This window comes from Larus michahellis, chromosome 9 (genome assembly GCF_964199755.1).
Source record: "Larus michahellis chromosome 9, bLarMic1.1, whole genome shotgun sequence".
Lineage (NCBI taxonomy): Eukaryota > Metazoa > Chordata > Aves > Charadriiformes > Laridae > Larus > Larus michahellis.
This window is the reverse complement of record NC_133904.1, coordinates 22,678,593-22,693,867: the sequence shown is the minus strand read 5'-3', so window position 1 is coordinate 22,693,867 and position 15,275 is coordinate 22,678,593. Positions and strand designations below refer to the sequence as shown.

Below are 15,275 nucleotides of genomic sequence, written 5' to 3'. Positions count from 1 at the left end.
AAGTCTGATTTTTCACTGCCTTTTGATTTGAATTTTCATAATCCCTGGGTTTTGTGCTTTAAGACAGATGGGAAACTTATTATGTTTTTCATTTTGTATTTTTTTCACGTCTCCCCTGCTTCGTTTCTTCTCTGGGTTTCTATGCTTCTCTTCTTGAAGTTTTTCAAGCTCCTGATCACTCCCTCCAACCACCTCTTAATTTTACCATATGATTTTGTGGAGCAATACCCCCCGGTGAGAATGATAGTCTAGATAAGTGTGAGCTTAAAAATCATATTTAATGCTTTCTTCTCCAATTATGCTTTTTAGCATTTGGTGTTACTTACTGTTGACCATGGCTGGGTATGGAGTAATTCATAATGGAGCATGTGTGGATGGGTAGAGCTGTTGGATTCCAGCACCTCCAAAACACTGCTGGGCTCGTGGGTATTTTCTCCCACTCACCATATATAAGCCTTTAATTCTGCTGCGCATTAGAGCGTGTTTCTCTTTGGCTTAGCATCGAAATAAAGTCCCAATAAAAGAACTGGTCCAACGCTCCTGTAAAGATAGTGGGACTTGTTTCTCTACTTTAAAATTACAGATGTTTTCTGTGCCCAGCAGTGGGGTTTCCATCAAGCCTTGCGGCCCAGTTGGGAAGGTTTTCCTGATGCTCAGCACCCGTATTTTAATCTTGAATTCATTATTCTGCGTGGCATAAGCAGTGTTTGTACTCGGGGATCGGTTGTAGGCAGGCAGGGTTCTCTTTAATAGTGCTTAGCCATCTCTTTGCTAGAGTTCTATATAAAAATGTTGGACATTTTGTTTATTTGGTACCACAAATCTTACACGGTAATATGGCTCAGGTAATGTTGTGTGATATTCAGTAAAGATTTATACTCATATTCTGAGTATATGCATTTCAAAGTCTGGACTCACATTTTGTCGTCCTTTTTTATCACCTTTAGGGTCTTTTTTTTTAATGTTTGAACATCACAAATTGAGTTTGTGCATTCAGGTCTATCTGAGCATTTTAAACTCTAAAAATCCCATCCCTTGCAAACAAGAAAAACTCAAGCTAATGCTGCCTTTTCTTATGAGCCACCTCCCTGCTTAGCCACATCTTTCTAAATATCAAATACAATAATGAAATGCATATATATATATATATATATATATACGGGGGTTTTTTCCCCTAAAAAGAGGCGAGGTCAAGTCACTAACCTCCTTCTCTCCTGAGCTTCAGCTGAGTCTGAGAGGCCAAATCCACATTCCGCAATTTTGCTGCCCTGGCTGCTGCAGCGAGCACCAATGCAGCTGGAGCAGCACACCCCTGCTCTGATCTGGGTGACGCCGTTTGAGAAGTGATTGGGCTCACGCCGGCAGAACGAGTCCCTTCGGCGACGTGCGGTGCCAACGTTGACGTCCTGCCAACATCATTGTGGTCGGGGCAGCAGAATCGCTTCTAAATGCACAACTGGGAAGCGTTATTCTACTCGTGGTGGCTTTACAGGTCCCCTGGAGAGGAATGAGTAGCATCTCACCCAATAATTAAATGAAAATATGGAGCTGCTGGACCCTAAAAAAAGCCCTGAATGTCTTTTTTTGGTTCTTTGCTCAATTCCTTTTGCCAAGCTCAGTGCTCTCCTCTCCAGTGAACTTGCATCTCTCCACCTTCCAGCAGACCAGGTTTCAGCTATGCAGGGATGGGAGGAGTAAGTCTGTACATTTTTGTTGGGAGTAAGGGTGCGAAAAAATAGGACTCCATGGACTTTACTATGCTAGAAACTTTTGCAGATAGTGGTAATGTCAATGCTTTGGTTCTTGATGTAAAGTTGGTCTTCTAGAAATAGGGCATTTGAATTTCCCTCTAAATATAACTTAGTTTTAAGTCAAGGTATAAATTTAAGCTGATTTTTAATTAACCTCCAGTTTGAGGGGGTTTTGTTTGAATGAGCTGTAAGTGTTTCGTATCATCTTCATCTTGATCGTATGTTTGTTAAATGAAAACCTCTTGTTGTTTGGATCTAATTCCTTAATAAAGTGCTCTGCAAGGACCCTGCATCCATCAAAGGGTGGCAGAGACTTTATTGTCGTAAAAGTGAAGAAATATTTGGAGGTAACTTTTCAGGATATGTCCTGAATTCTGCAGAAAAACGGTCATTAACAGATGAATATAGAAATTATATAGAAGATTAATAACTGAAACTTAATTGAATAAGTTTAACATATATATATGGGCAGCAATGATTTTACTCTAAACCTGCTGCTTTCTGTGCATAATTTGCATGGTGTCCTGCAGACCAGGAAACACTCAAGGAATTACATCCTTCAATCACAAAGCCATAGTTATTTTTCCTGGTCTGTGATTCTTTCTGAAGACAACAAAACCCATAACTGGAGAAATGCTAGGAAAAAAGAAATAAAGGGAATTTTTTTCCACCTCAGCTTTGGAGCAATTGCTCCGGTGTAGCTTCTGCTGCATACACTCCTGCCATGAAATGAGAGCGTGTATCTGAGTTATTGTGGAAAAGGTTATTAGTTGAGGACTTTAATCCCTCTTCATTTTTGGCCAACGCAGCCTGAGGTTGCATGGGGGATGGAAGGGAGGGAGCAGCAGACAGGCAGATGTGGGGAACAACTGCACGGCCTGGGAGTGAGTGTTTCTGACCCGTCCCAGAGGAAAAAAGAAGAGCCGAGGAGGGAAAATTAGCCAAAATCATGCAGCTGAAGTAACCGAGGCCAGGAGGTACGTGATGACCGACCTCAGGTCATGCACTGTCTGTTGCAGAGCTGAAGATGAGCCTAAAGAAGTAGAGACCTTGAACTCAGTGGTCTTTTATGGTCGTTTACAGGAATATATTAAGCAAAAAAAAACCCCGGCTGGCATTGCCAATTAGTTATTTTGCACTGATCTTTGGAGTAGTAGAAAATTTTCTGTGTGGTCATAAGAGTTTCATACATGGATGTCTATAGGGCTTCTAGAGCAGAGTTGGTGATGTGTGCCCAATGGAGATGTATGCAAACTTAAAACTCTAGATAATTGGGGGGTTTTGTGGGGGAAAAACAAAGTGTAATGCCCCCATAGTTCAAAAAAGAGCCACGAGAATAATAGGTAAGCCAAGCAACATGCACCAGCCGCATATCACCACTAAAATAAGGCTCTTCTTTTAGCATCGTGGCAAGGTTTATTGCTCTCTGAGTGCTCAGGACCAGGTCTGAGCGGGCCAAGCTGGGACTAATGGACCCTGCGTCCAATTAAGCGGCTGTCAGAAGCAGGCGGCTGATAAATGATGCTGACTCCCATTACTGCTGCACGCATCGCCGTCTCTCTCTTCTAAATCACTCAGGAGAAGCTTATGCTTGCTCAAGAAATATGCAATCTTCTACAGTTGGCTGGGTTGCCGTATAGAAGCTTTTTTCCTGACTTGCACTAAAAATACAACAAATCATAGTGAAATATATGACTTTTAAATGCCTATAGTTTAGCAGGGAGCTGTGAATGCTATTCTGCATGCCTGCTGTGTCCTGGTTCTTCTATAGGAACCTGAGGAAAAAGCAAAAAAAAAAAAAGAAAAAGTAAAATTCATAGTGCGGAGTTGTTCCTTATTTTCAGGTGGGTTTTTTTTTTTCCAACGGGATGTGTTCTGTTTTGAACCTGAAAGGCTTTAGAGCCATTAAAAACTCCTCCTCTGCATCCACACCTATGGATATAGTGTGTATGGTTGGTGTAAAGGTACATGATGTCCCAAATACTAAATTCAGGACCTCGTAATTTTTTAGCACAAATTTCCTTGTGAGGTGTCTCAAAGCACTCCAGGCTCTGTAATTCTAAAAATAATATAGGTAGTCTTCATGTTAATTTTGGATGGGGGTACTTTGGAGAGTTGGAAGAACATACTTTTTTTATGTTTTTTGCTCATATTAAAAATAAAAGCAGAAGCAGCAATAAAAAATGAATTGGATTGTTATAAAGGTGTATCATATTAGTACATTTTTGAGGATTTTTTTTCCTTTTTTTTCTTCAATTATGCCATCAAAATGTCTTACAATAGAGAAGTAAAAACACAACTTGGATCGGTAGGACTTTTTCCAACATGTGGAGTAAGGTGCACTTCCAATATCGCTGTTTCGAGAGTGAGTCACAAGTCTTAAAAGCATATGATAAAAATTATGGGTTTTATGGACAAACCAGCTTGACTTTATTCCAAACACCCTAAACTAATTTCTGCAGAAGACTTCTCGAAGTAATTCAGCTGAAAATCTGTCTCGGAGGTGATAACCTTTATTAAAGAGCAAGAGTCGGAGTTATTTTGGTGGAAAATAAATAGCTTTTTTTTTTTCTCCAGTGTGAATTTGGGGACAGATCCTCACTTTTACTGTAAAGGGTCGTGGCTCTGCTGGTCTTGCAGTGGTGATTTCTGCTAGCTGGAGGGCTCTTCGTTAGCCCTTATAGCACCAGCCATTAATAGTGGGAGATGTAGAAGAGTAGAGCCCAGTGAAGCAGGAAAAGGAGTTTTGTTCCTTTTTCTCTGTAATTAAATGAATATGTTGTATCACCGTTTTCTTCTAGCAACTAAATACTAAATATTAGTTGATGCAAATACATTGTATAATGCTTTAACAGCAAGCCAGGCAAAGGAAAGAGAGAAGCAAAGACGCGTCTTTGGTAGGCACGGTGTGCCGTACAGATAACCTGTGTCTGAGCAAAACCTTGAGGTGCCTGAAATGGTAGAATATCCTGCAATTCCCTGTGGTTGAGATTGTTCGAGTGGTTCTTTAATCGTTTGCTTTCGCATCAAGACAAGTATCGGTGGCGTATTAGCAGAAGAGGTGTTCGCTTGGGTAAATGGCGCATCGGTTTCCATGAAAACCTTTGAATTTCACCTTTCTTTTTCTGCTTGCACCCAACATCATTATAATATCTGTGGGGTCTTTTTAGGAGGAATATAGAGCAGAAGGAATTAGCTGGCACAACATTGACTACATAGACAACTCCAGCTGCATCAACCTGATCAGTAAGAAGCCGACAGGACTGCTCCATCTGCTGGATGAGGAAAGCAAGTGAGTAGGAAACTGTTGGTTTTGCTATAATGATATTTGTTTTTTCACTTACAAAGCATTTATCCTTAAGTCTTTCGTCTTGTGATTCTTCCCAGAAAAATGCTAATAGCTCACTGGGATGATTTATCTTCTGTCTCCAGTTTTGTTTCTGAGGTGGTAATGCAAACAGTGGAGAATCAGCAAGCTGAGCAAAATGCCTTAAGAAATAATAATTAAAATTCTGTTTCAAGAATTTCTTCCATTAAAGGGAAGGGCAAAGGTTTCCTTGACTTCTCTCCTCACTTCTCTCCCTGTATCTTGTGGCGTAACAATGTGAAGACGCGTGATGCTGAGCTGACTGAAGGGAGAATCCAAGTGCATGAGTTAAAGCAGGTTGTGTGGGTGCTGAGGTTGAGATATAACGTGGATTTATCAATTTACTTCTAAAAACTAAGCCAGAGTGAACTGAGGGCAGTTGTATGTAGGGGCTGCAGGGTTTCATGAGCAGCTGCGGTTGGCACCCTTGGGTATTTATGTCCATCCCACTGGTCTCAGTAGAAGTTATCAGATGAGATTGTGGCTTCTGGGTTTGCCTTTGGGTGGAAAGTTCTGAGCGTAAGGCACCTCCCTTCAGATGCACGTGCCAGTTTTCTCCCTGAGAAGGTCAGAGAAAGGCCAGGTGGATCTTCTGGTGTCGCCTTGGATCTGCATGCGCTGGTCCAGGGCACGAGCTCTCCTCCCACCATTTGCAGCTTTCTCCTCCGTTTCTTGTCTCATTGACCAGACACACAGCATTGGTAATGCTGTCTCACTGATACCACACTAGGCTAAACCAGCTTAAATTAGGTAAAGCTGGGAAATATACCCCCAAGTCGCAGATTTACATGAAGTTTGAGGATGGAGGATTGGCTTGCTCTTACCAAGCTGCTCAAGCTCTCTGTCCTTTATCTTCCTCTCTCCTATGCCAGCGTCAGTCAAGTAACTCCTGAATGTGAAGTGAGATTTGTAGGCAAAGCAGCTCAATATTTCCTAAATGTGTGAATACCCCATAGATATAGGTGCAGTCTAAGCTGTCAGAAACTTGGGGTTTCAGATAAAGGCGGCTACTCTGAAAAATTTCCATACAATAGGCATACAATGCAGTATACCACAATAAAAATATACCTGTTTATGCTTTTATAACTGATTTCAGACCGTCACTAAATCAGTTAAGAGTTCGTCAGACAACAGATACACCTTGCACTCGTATATAACCACACGACGCATACAAAATAGTGCTTGCTTAGTATCTGCAGGCACAGAAGTGGAAGCTCAGGATTTCTCTATTTTCCCATTGGTGTTGTAAAAGCTTTTTCGTTGGGTTTACGGCTTTCTTATTTTTAATTCTTTCCACTCAGTTTTCCTCAAGCCACAAACCAGACGCTGTTGGACAAGTTTAAGCGTCAACATGAAGGGAACTCCTACATAGAATTTCCAGCGGTCATGGAGCCGGCTTTCATCATCAAACACTATGCGGGCAAAGTGAAGTACGGAGTGAAGGTCTGTCACCCAGCTGTTCCCCGGCAGTTGTTTTCATTTAAAGCATCGAACTGTGATGGGGAAGGAGAGCCCCAAAGGCTCCATGGAGATGTTTTGGAGAGGACTTGGCTAGAGAAGAGATGTGAGGGTCGGGAGAGAAGTGTTTGGTGAAAAGCTTGGCTGAAATGAGAAGGTGGTGGGGATGGTGTCTTCCTGCTCTCCTCCACCTTGCAAGCTCTGCGTGTTGGCATTTAGGGGAAGAATTTAGGGTTGTGCACTGAGGTTAATGACATGTCCCAAGCGATGGCTTGAAGTTGGGTATTTGGTAGCCTTTCTGGGCTTGGTTTGTTTAGAAAACCCAATGTTTTTTGCATCATTAGCCATTTTTAAATAGAGGTTACATGAGCATAGGTCTTAGCATGTCACTGCTGCAGGTACTTCTTAAAATGCCACACAAATGATTTCAAACTTGACCTTATTTATATTCATGCCAATTATTAGCAGAAACAGTTCTGGTGGGCAGGTGAGCCTGGATGATTTACGACTCAGGATTTATGACTGCAAATCCGTAATTGTGTTTCTGATGCAATAAATGCACGTGACACACTTCAGCATCAGCTTCAAGATGCTTCAGAGAACAGGACTTTGGGATAAAACATTTATTTTCTGGACATAAAGAGGCATCTAATATGGGGGCAGAAAAAAAAGATAGAAACAGGATTCAATGATTGTGCTGTCCCAAGGATAGCCTGGCAGATCTTACCTGATGTATCTTGTAGATATTGTTTATTTTCCTCTTTTCTCCCCCTCTTTTTTTCTCATTCCCTAGGATTTCCGTGAGAAAAACACAGATCATATGCGCCCGGACATTGTAGCTCTCCTGCGAAGCAGCAAAAACGCCTTTATCTGCGGGATGATTGGGATCGACCCTGTGGCCGTGTTCCGCTGGGCAGTCCTGCGGGCCTTTTTCCGGGCGATGGTTGCTTTCAGGGAGGCTGGAAAACGATATGTGGAGAAGAAAACCGGTACGTGTGCCGATCTCCTAATCCTAGCGCCTGTTTTTCACCAGCAAGCATAGACCTAATATATTACTACAGTATTTTAAGTAGCCTGACTTATTAGGAGCTATTAATCTATTTTTAAAAACCCATTAAAATACTGTATAGATTTTTGCTATGCAAAAGTTACATTTAAAGGTACATTTGGATTTTAACACATCGTAAGAAAACATTTTCACTTTACTGGTGCTTTAACTTTTCCTTTTTGTAGGATGCATGCGTAGAAAATCCCGAACTATTTGAATAGAAACATAAAATTTATTCAGCAAATAAGGCAAATTGTTTTTGCTAGGAATTCTTGAACTGTTAGTTACAGCTGGGGGGGAAAAAAAAAGGAAATAATTCTCCTCTATAATTTTTCAAGCTGTTCACCCTTTAAGATGCAGGAGACCGTGTCTCTTGTCTAGCAAAATTCATTGCTTCGCAGTCATCCAGAACCACCTCATGCTGAACGCGGGGGCATTAAATTGAAGGAAAGTAATGGTGCATCATCATGCTGTGGCACGCGATACCTGGCAGTGCTTGTCGACCATTTCTCTGCATAAAGCAATTTCGCAAAGACGGGTACAAGCTATTACTATTAATTTCTGGGCACAAGAGGGCTTGAAATTCATGATGAAATTAGAGCCTCAGCAGGGAAAATGTCAGCTGAGTTAAAATTAAGTCGGAGAGGTGTGCATCAAGGAGAGCCAAGGAGCTTTGGTGGAGGAATGTAGATATGGAAGCAGTACAAGCAGAAAGAAAAATTTTCTTGTTTGGGGCAAATAATAGCATCCCAAGAACAGCAGGAGGCAAAAATCAGCTTTCAGCTCTTGAGGCTTTTCCTCTCGAACTGCTCGGATGCAGCGTAAGAGAAAAAAAGATGTTTCTCATGAACCTGGGTCTATCTGTCCCATCAAGGCAGCGGCGTTTCGAAACGCCAAGAGGTAGATGGCATTGGCAGGAACATCACTCAAAAGAGCTGGCTTCGGGAATCCTGATTTGCATATTTGCCTTTTTTATCTTGAGTAAAGCCTGGGCTGAACTAAAGCGAGCTGGTCAAGGAGATAAAAAATATGCATTCAGTCTTGGGAAGTAAGAGCTAATTTCAAGCCCTCCTTCGCTTTCTGCGTCTCTGGCAATCGGTCATGCCTGCCATGCTCCTCTCCTCACTAGCTACCTTTCTGCTTTTCAGTCTTGACTTTGTGGCATTAACTTGCTTATATCTATAGATATCTATAGATATCAATATATAGGTATAGAATAGAGTCCAGGAGGTTTTCAGACAATTCTGGGAGACTCACCTCTTGCACTGCCTTCTCTTTCCATACCAAAACTAACACGGTAATGGCTGAGTTTCTAAACCTTTTCTGGCACACGTTGCTGCTGTTTTATCTATCTGGTGTCCTTTGGCCTGCTTTCAAATGGCTTTGTGCTTTGTAACCTTTGGGGTTCGAGTCAAAAAGAAAGAGAAAAAAAAAAAGCCAAACCCCTTAAAAAGCTGGATAAGGTTTATCTTAAACTTCCCAACAGTCCTCAGATAAGTCACACGCTGAATTTCTATGTGCATCTGCAGCCTAAAGTGGGAAAAAGTCATGAGAAAGTCACCATGACATAGGCAGAACTAGTGGGAGGAGATTACCTAAATCTAATTCCTATACTGAGGTACACCTTACCTGTTGGGCAAACTTGCCCTGCAAGCGATGGTGGAGCTGCGACCGCTCTTGTTCAGCTGCCTCTGAACTCTTTGGAGAGGTACCCATCGTCTCCTGGCATGACTTCTGTCCAGGCAGTGGTAGCATTTAGCAAGGTGAAATCCATAACAATGTTTGCATAGAATCATAGGATAGTTTGAGTTGGAAGGGACCTTTAAAGGTCATCTAATCCACCCTTCCTGGGACATCTTCAAGTAGATCAGATTCCTTAGAGCCCCATCCAACCTGACCTTTTCATCATGCTTTTGCTGGTGAGACCTCGTGCCCACCTCCCGTTCAGTTGTCCTTCTCCAAAATCCCATCCGTCTTGCCAAAGCACCACAAAGCAGATGGCTTTAGGAGAGTTGGACCTGAGCAGAAGGCTTGGCCGGTGTCTGGAAGGTGGGACGGGCTGGTGTTGCACAGCATGTCCGCTACTGGATGCTGGTGGTCCTTCCTGCTCCCCGAAATAACCCAGAAAAGTCCCAAACTGATGCTTTGCATCTATTGCAGAAGGCATTTGTCAGTTCTTAAAGAATCAGTAAAATTACCCCACCTCGATAGGCAAAAGCAGACAACCAAAGACAGCATATATTTTAGGTCTATTTAGGTTTTTTTAACAAACCTTGCTGGCTTTATTTAGCCTGATCTGAATGCCTTACTGCCCACAGATATGGAGCTTTCGATAAAATTATGGTAGATTAGCTGAGAATAATTTCACGCACATATGTTCATCCAAGTGTGCATGCTTAATATTTGTATATAATATTTTAAAAGGCGTGCTGCCCCGTTCTTGGTTTCTGAGGTCCCAGCTGCTGCTGCTACCATCCGTAAGGCGGGTGTAATTATTAATGCGTAGGGGAAATATATGAAGCGTGCTTTCATTTATTTATGGCTCTTTGCCCTCTTTTGTCTTAACCCTGAAAGAACCTTCTTTGCTTTTACCTCTCTGAAGGCCTGTCCGAATCACGCTTGCAATGCCCAACGGGGATTTTAATGAACAATGGGGATTTTAATGAAAAATCTCTAGCTTACGTATAAGCAGCTGTGCAAAAATCTGATCTGCTTTCTTTTTGCATCATCCTTTTGGTTATCTTCTCCGCGCCAGCAGTGACAACCAGTGCTACAGATGCTTCTGTAAAGATAATCAGCATTTTTTCCTGCTGGCTTTAGGGACTCTCCTTTTTTTTTTGTGCTCCTAATGTCCTTGTAGCGCAGCTTTTAGTGACTGCCCGATTGTCCTCGTTAACCTGGAGGTGAAGAGCAGCAAAGTGGTGTCACAGTGAGTTTTGGTGGGTACCTTTCTTTCTTGCCTGAGAGACACCTCTTATGGTGCTACCAACCCTCCTTGGGTGAAACATGCCAGGACCTAGCAAGATGCAATTAGATGAAGGGTGGACTTTTTCAATAACTTGCTTTTTTATTATTATTATAATTGAGTTTATCAGGGAGGATTAAGGTAGTCCAAAAGAACTACACGTTTGAACTAGATTTGTTAATGAACTTTGATTAAAGGAACATTATCAAGCTTTTTAGGAAAGAAATTTGGCTCGTTGTCATTTTTTTGCTATATCATCAATCTGAATTTATTACGCAAAAAATTCTAATACTTCGTTAGCAAAAACTTGATGGAGAGCTGGTGCTGTTCGTATAAACCAGGCTGTTGAGAATCTCAACTTTCTCATATTGGTTTTGCTGGACATGAACCTAAATCTTCGCTCTGATGAAGGGTTCGTGGTCCTGGGGCTGGGCTGTCCCTCCATGGGCTCTGCATTTGCATTTAGCCAACAAGGGCTGCTCCTTGGCTGGCCTGCAGGATAACACCTTCTCAGAAACAATCCCGCTGACTTCTGCATATTTATTCCTGAAGCTGGGCACCAAAAAACCAACACCCCCCCCCCCCCAAAAAAAAGAATAAAAAACCAACAACAGTATTTGACAAATAAAGGTGATAGCAACCAAAAAATTGGTCTTTGAGGTCTCACTGAGCCGCATGAAGTGGCGTTAAAGTGAGGAAGGCGCTCCTTGACAGTGTTCCTCTGGAAAGTTCCGATTGGTCCTTGCTGATGATTTAATGTGTTGGTATGAAATGCTTCTGTACCTGCTGACACAAGGTAACTCCTCGGTGACCTCATCGCACCTCAATGGGAGCATGACATATCCCTTGACTTGGCCAGTAAAGGACGACAGGGAGATGCTGTTGGCACAGTGTCACCTGTGTAACCCCTCTGACACCCTGTGGTCAGAGCTGGGCCATCAGAAGTCCTCTTGAGATGGTTTCTTCCAATTTTTGACCTCAAACCCATCCTGCCTAACTCCAGACTCTGTGTCCTCTGCCCTTGAGGAAAATGGAATCCTTGTTTAATACAAAGAATTTCTGGTTTCCTTTTAATTGCCAATATCTGAGCAAAGCATGGCACCGGGATGCAAGATAAGAATTCGAGGTGGCCATGTCTGGGAGCATCTGCACAGGGAATTGCAGATAACTCCTGGCAGAGCCACAGAAAGGATTTTAAAGAGCAGTTAATAAAAGTAAAGATTTATCCAATCATCTGTTTTTTGCCCCAATAATCTCAGAGTGTTTATAAAGTGATTATGCTCCAGCTAATAAGGATTATACGTGGGGTTGGGACGTGGTCCAGCCCATCGCTCCTGTGCCACGGTGCTGTGTCAGGAGGAAACCGAGGTTAAATTGTGTCGAGCGCGAAAAATGCGCGACCCTTGAGCTCTCGCGTCCTTTGGGCTTGTTCTTTACCCTCTCCTGATTTCTGCTTATATAATCTTTCTCTTCTCTCCATTTTTTTTTGTTGTTTTTATTTTGCTTCCCAAGGGCATGATGATGCAGTGCCATGTGCGGTTTTGAAAAGTGTGGATAGTTTTAGCTTTCTCCATCACCCAGTCCATCAGAGGAGCTTAGAGATCCTGCAGAGATGCAAGGAGGAGAAGTACAGTAAGGCTCCACCACTTGCCCTTCCCTCTCATATGACACTCACATGCCAAGAAATGGAAACCAGGTGCATTCAGCCTAGCAAGGGTAAAAAAACTGCCCGAGGAGCCTTCCAGGATCGAACCGCTGCCTTAGAGCAATTTTGAGCCTATCTGGGGAAATTAGTAGGCAGAGTTCGAAGAGTAAAATTAAATGCAAACCCATGTCTCTTGAGATATGGCATCATTTTGTTGGCCATTTCCCCGTTTACTCACTGATGCTAAGTTGGGATGCTGATGCTAGGGGTATTTTTTGTGTGTTTTATTGTTGTTATCACATGTATGAAAAAAAGTTCAAAGCACCGCAGGTCCAGTGGGACCTGATATAAGGCACGTGGCTGGAATTTGACTTTATTTAGATTTCATTGCACTTTAAAAATAACTTTGGCCGGTGAAAATATTGTTTCTGAGGGCTTGTACTTAAAACTGAAGTATTTGGCAATGTTCTTTTATGAAATGAGTTGGGTAAAGATGCACTTGGTCTCCATTTCTTCCTCCTCACTCCTCTGTCACATAATAAACTCATCCTGCATGACAACACGGACACTTCTGCCTGTGCTACTATATTATATATATATTAAAAAATATATATTTGGTGCTCGTATCCTTAGATATATCATTTTTCTGCCATTATTATCTTCCTTCACGTTGCACATTAAAACTTACAGAAATAGAGCGCTGCTGTATGCAGTCTGCAAAGGCAAATCCTCAGCCTGAGTTGCTAACTTAAATATCGCATAACTTGGGCATAAATGCAAACCACCCAGGCTTTTTCTGCAGACCCGAGCACGGTAAGTACGGTAGTTGCATGTTAAGTCTTCACAAATGTGCTTTTCCTGCGAGAAACCTCATATCAGATTTCCACGCTTCTTGGAGCATGTAGCATTGGGAGAGCAGAGGTGGTTTAATTCTTAATTTAGACTTTAATTTTTAATTTCAAGTACATTGGGTTTTTCCTACAAGTTCCCACCATTGCTACAAGGAAATAGAAAGCAGTAAGACAAACACAGTAATAGATTTTCTTAAGTGGCGCTGTACTGAGTGACCTTAGTGGTACTACTAAGACACTGTTGAAAAGGAAGGTGATTATCAGTAGAGTAATTTTAATTGCAAATAATTAATTAGTTACATTTTTTAATTTGTAAATTAGCTCAGCAACATGGGAAGTTGGGGGGGGGTTAATTTGCAGTTGCTTAGGTGTGAAGAGCGAAATTCATGAAACTCAAGAGACACTTAGAAACAGAGCTTTAATTTAATGCGACGCAGTGAAGTTGAACTCAGCGTTGAGCTCAACATGTTGAAACCTCGCTTAGTGTAGACTTGTCCACACGGTTCGGTCTCACGTAGGGTAAAACCAGCAGATGGATGCAAGAGTAACGCCGCTGTAGTTTGTGAATTGGCCGAGAGCATCCAACCTGACAAACGAGTAATTCATGTTCTGCATTCAGAAATCACTCGGCTCTTCCCACGGGGTGTGCTCCGGTGAGCTGTGTCCCCAGGCTTCAGTTCTGTGGCAGGACAAACCAGGCTTGGAGCCTGGATAATTTTTGGGTCCTGAATTTAGTGGGCTTCCGGGCCCCGCAGGCGAGGATGCTTGGGCTGAGGTTGGCCCCGGGGACTCGGCTTTTCCCAGAAGTCAGATGAGGTTACATCCGTGTCAGCCTTGAGAGAGGGACCAAATAGGTCATCTCCTTGCCTTGAATTGTGCCATTAGTTCTAGCTATGCACAAAGAAGAGAAAACTAATTGATTTGATGAATATATTGAGATTCCCTGTAGGTCACTTGGTATTCAGCTTGTGTAGCCAACTGGATGCCCTTCCCTTCCAATCTCAGCTGCTTCGCGGCTGTCTTTGAGCCTATCAATTAATTTGTGGTCTTCCACCAGAGCAAGGCAGTGGGTTTAGACCTCTAGAGTTCAAGAGCAGAGCTGTGCTGGTTGACGTTCGTGACTGGGATTATCCAAAGCTCTTCTCAGTGAGGGCAAAGACCTGTTAGGCAAATCAGTCTGTCTTTCTAAAACACTACTGCTGAAGAAAAGGGAATATGCTTGAAAAATCATAATCATTTTCTTCCTGAGATGTAAAATAGATCACGCCACATGTGACCTGGGGGAAGGCAATGAGTGGTTTCCACTCATACCACGGTTTCTTGCATGCAGCGTATTAACGTATACAATTTAATAACCTGTATTCCCTATACAGAATTTTCAAAGCCGCGTGTGACTCATCAAGTTAAATCTAAGACCTTTTTGGTTTTCATTACTGAAAAAAAAAAACCCTCTATTTCCTGGAAAAGGGGCTACGTCAACATGACAACTTTTATTAGGCTTTGGCATGTACGTATTTCTTTTAAGGGCCAAGTCATGGCACAATGTAGAAAAGTGCTTTTTTTTTTTTTTTTTTGCTTTTGTATGTCCAAAGCAATCTTTAACCCAGCTTGTGCACCAGAACTTTTATTAATCAAAAAGTCACTTAAGGTGCTAAGCTGGCGGAATTACAATGTGGTTTTAATGCAGCTATTATCTAGAAGCCTGAAATGGAAATTCCATTTCCCCGAGCAATGCAAGGTGCGGATGCCATAATATTTTGAGACAACCCTGTCTTCGTAACTTCAACCTGGCTTGTTGGGTTAGACGGGGTTTGGGGCTTTTTCTTTCTGGGATTTCTTTGGTGGGGAGTGCAGGAAAGTGCAGGAGGACAGAGTTTACTCTAAAAGGAAGGGCATGGGCTTAAAAAAAAAAATCTTAGAAATACCACTGAAAGGCCCTTTTTCATTAAATGCTTTAGATTAGAGAAGCCTTCTGTGCATTAATGGGCAAGTATTCAGGTATATGTACTATATAAAAAATGGATGCAGCTAGATGTTAGGTACTTTATTAGTGCAAAACTAGCTACAAAAAATACGAACACAGTATTTTAAGCAGATTCCTCATTATTCTCTTTTTTCCCTCCTTTACAATTGGGTTTCTGTACTCTAAACAAGCAACTTTTGGCACAGAAACGCCAGTCTTGAAAGAGG

The 15,275-nt window shown here is 42.1% G+C and overlaps 1 protein-coding gene across 4 annotated transcripts in view; it reads left to right on the top strand.

Moving 5' to 3' along the window:
* MYO9A (myosin IXA) overlaps positions 1-15,275 on the top strand; it is a 188,761-nt gene that overhangs the window by 131,891 nt on the left and 41,595 nt on the right. For all 4 annotated transcript variants that reach the window (XM_074599687.1, XM_074599686.1, XM_074599683.1 and 1 more), the window contains exons 12-15: positions 4,922-5,043; positions 6,420-6,561; positions 7,370-7,565; positions 12,102-12,221. In XM_074599687.1, coding sequence (XP_074455788.1) covers positions 4,922-5,043; positions 6,420-6,561; positions 7,370-7,565; positions 12,102-12,221 — 580 coding nt within the window. The remainder of the gene's footprint in view (positions 1-4,921; positions 5,044-6,419; positions 6,562-7,369; positions 7,566-12,101; positions 12,222-15,275) is intronic.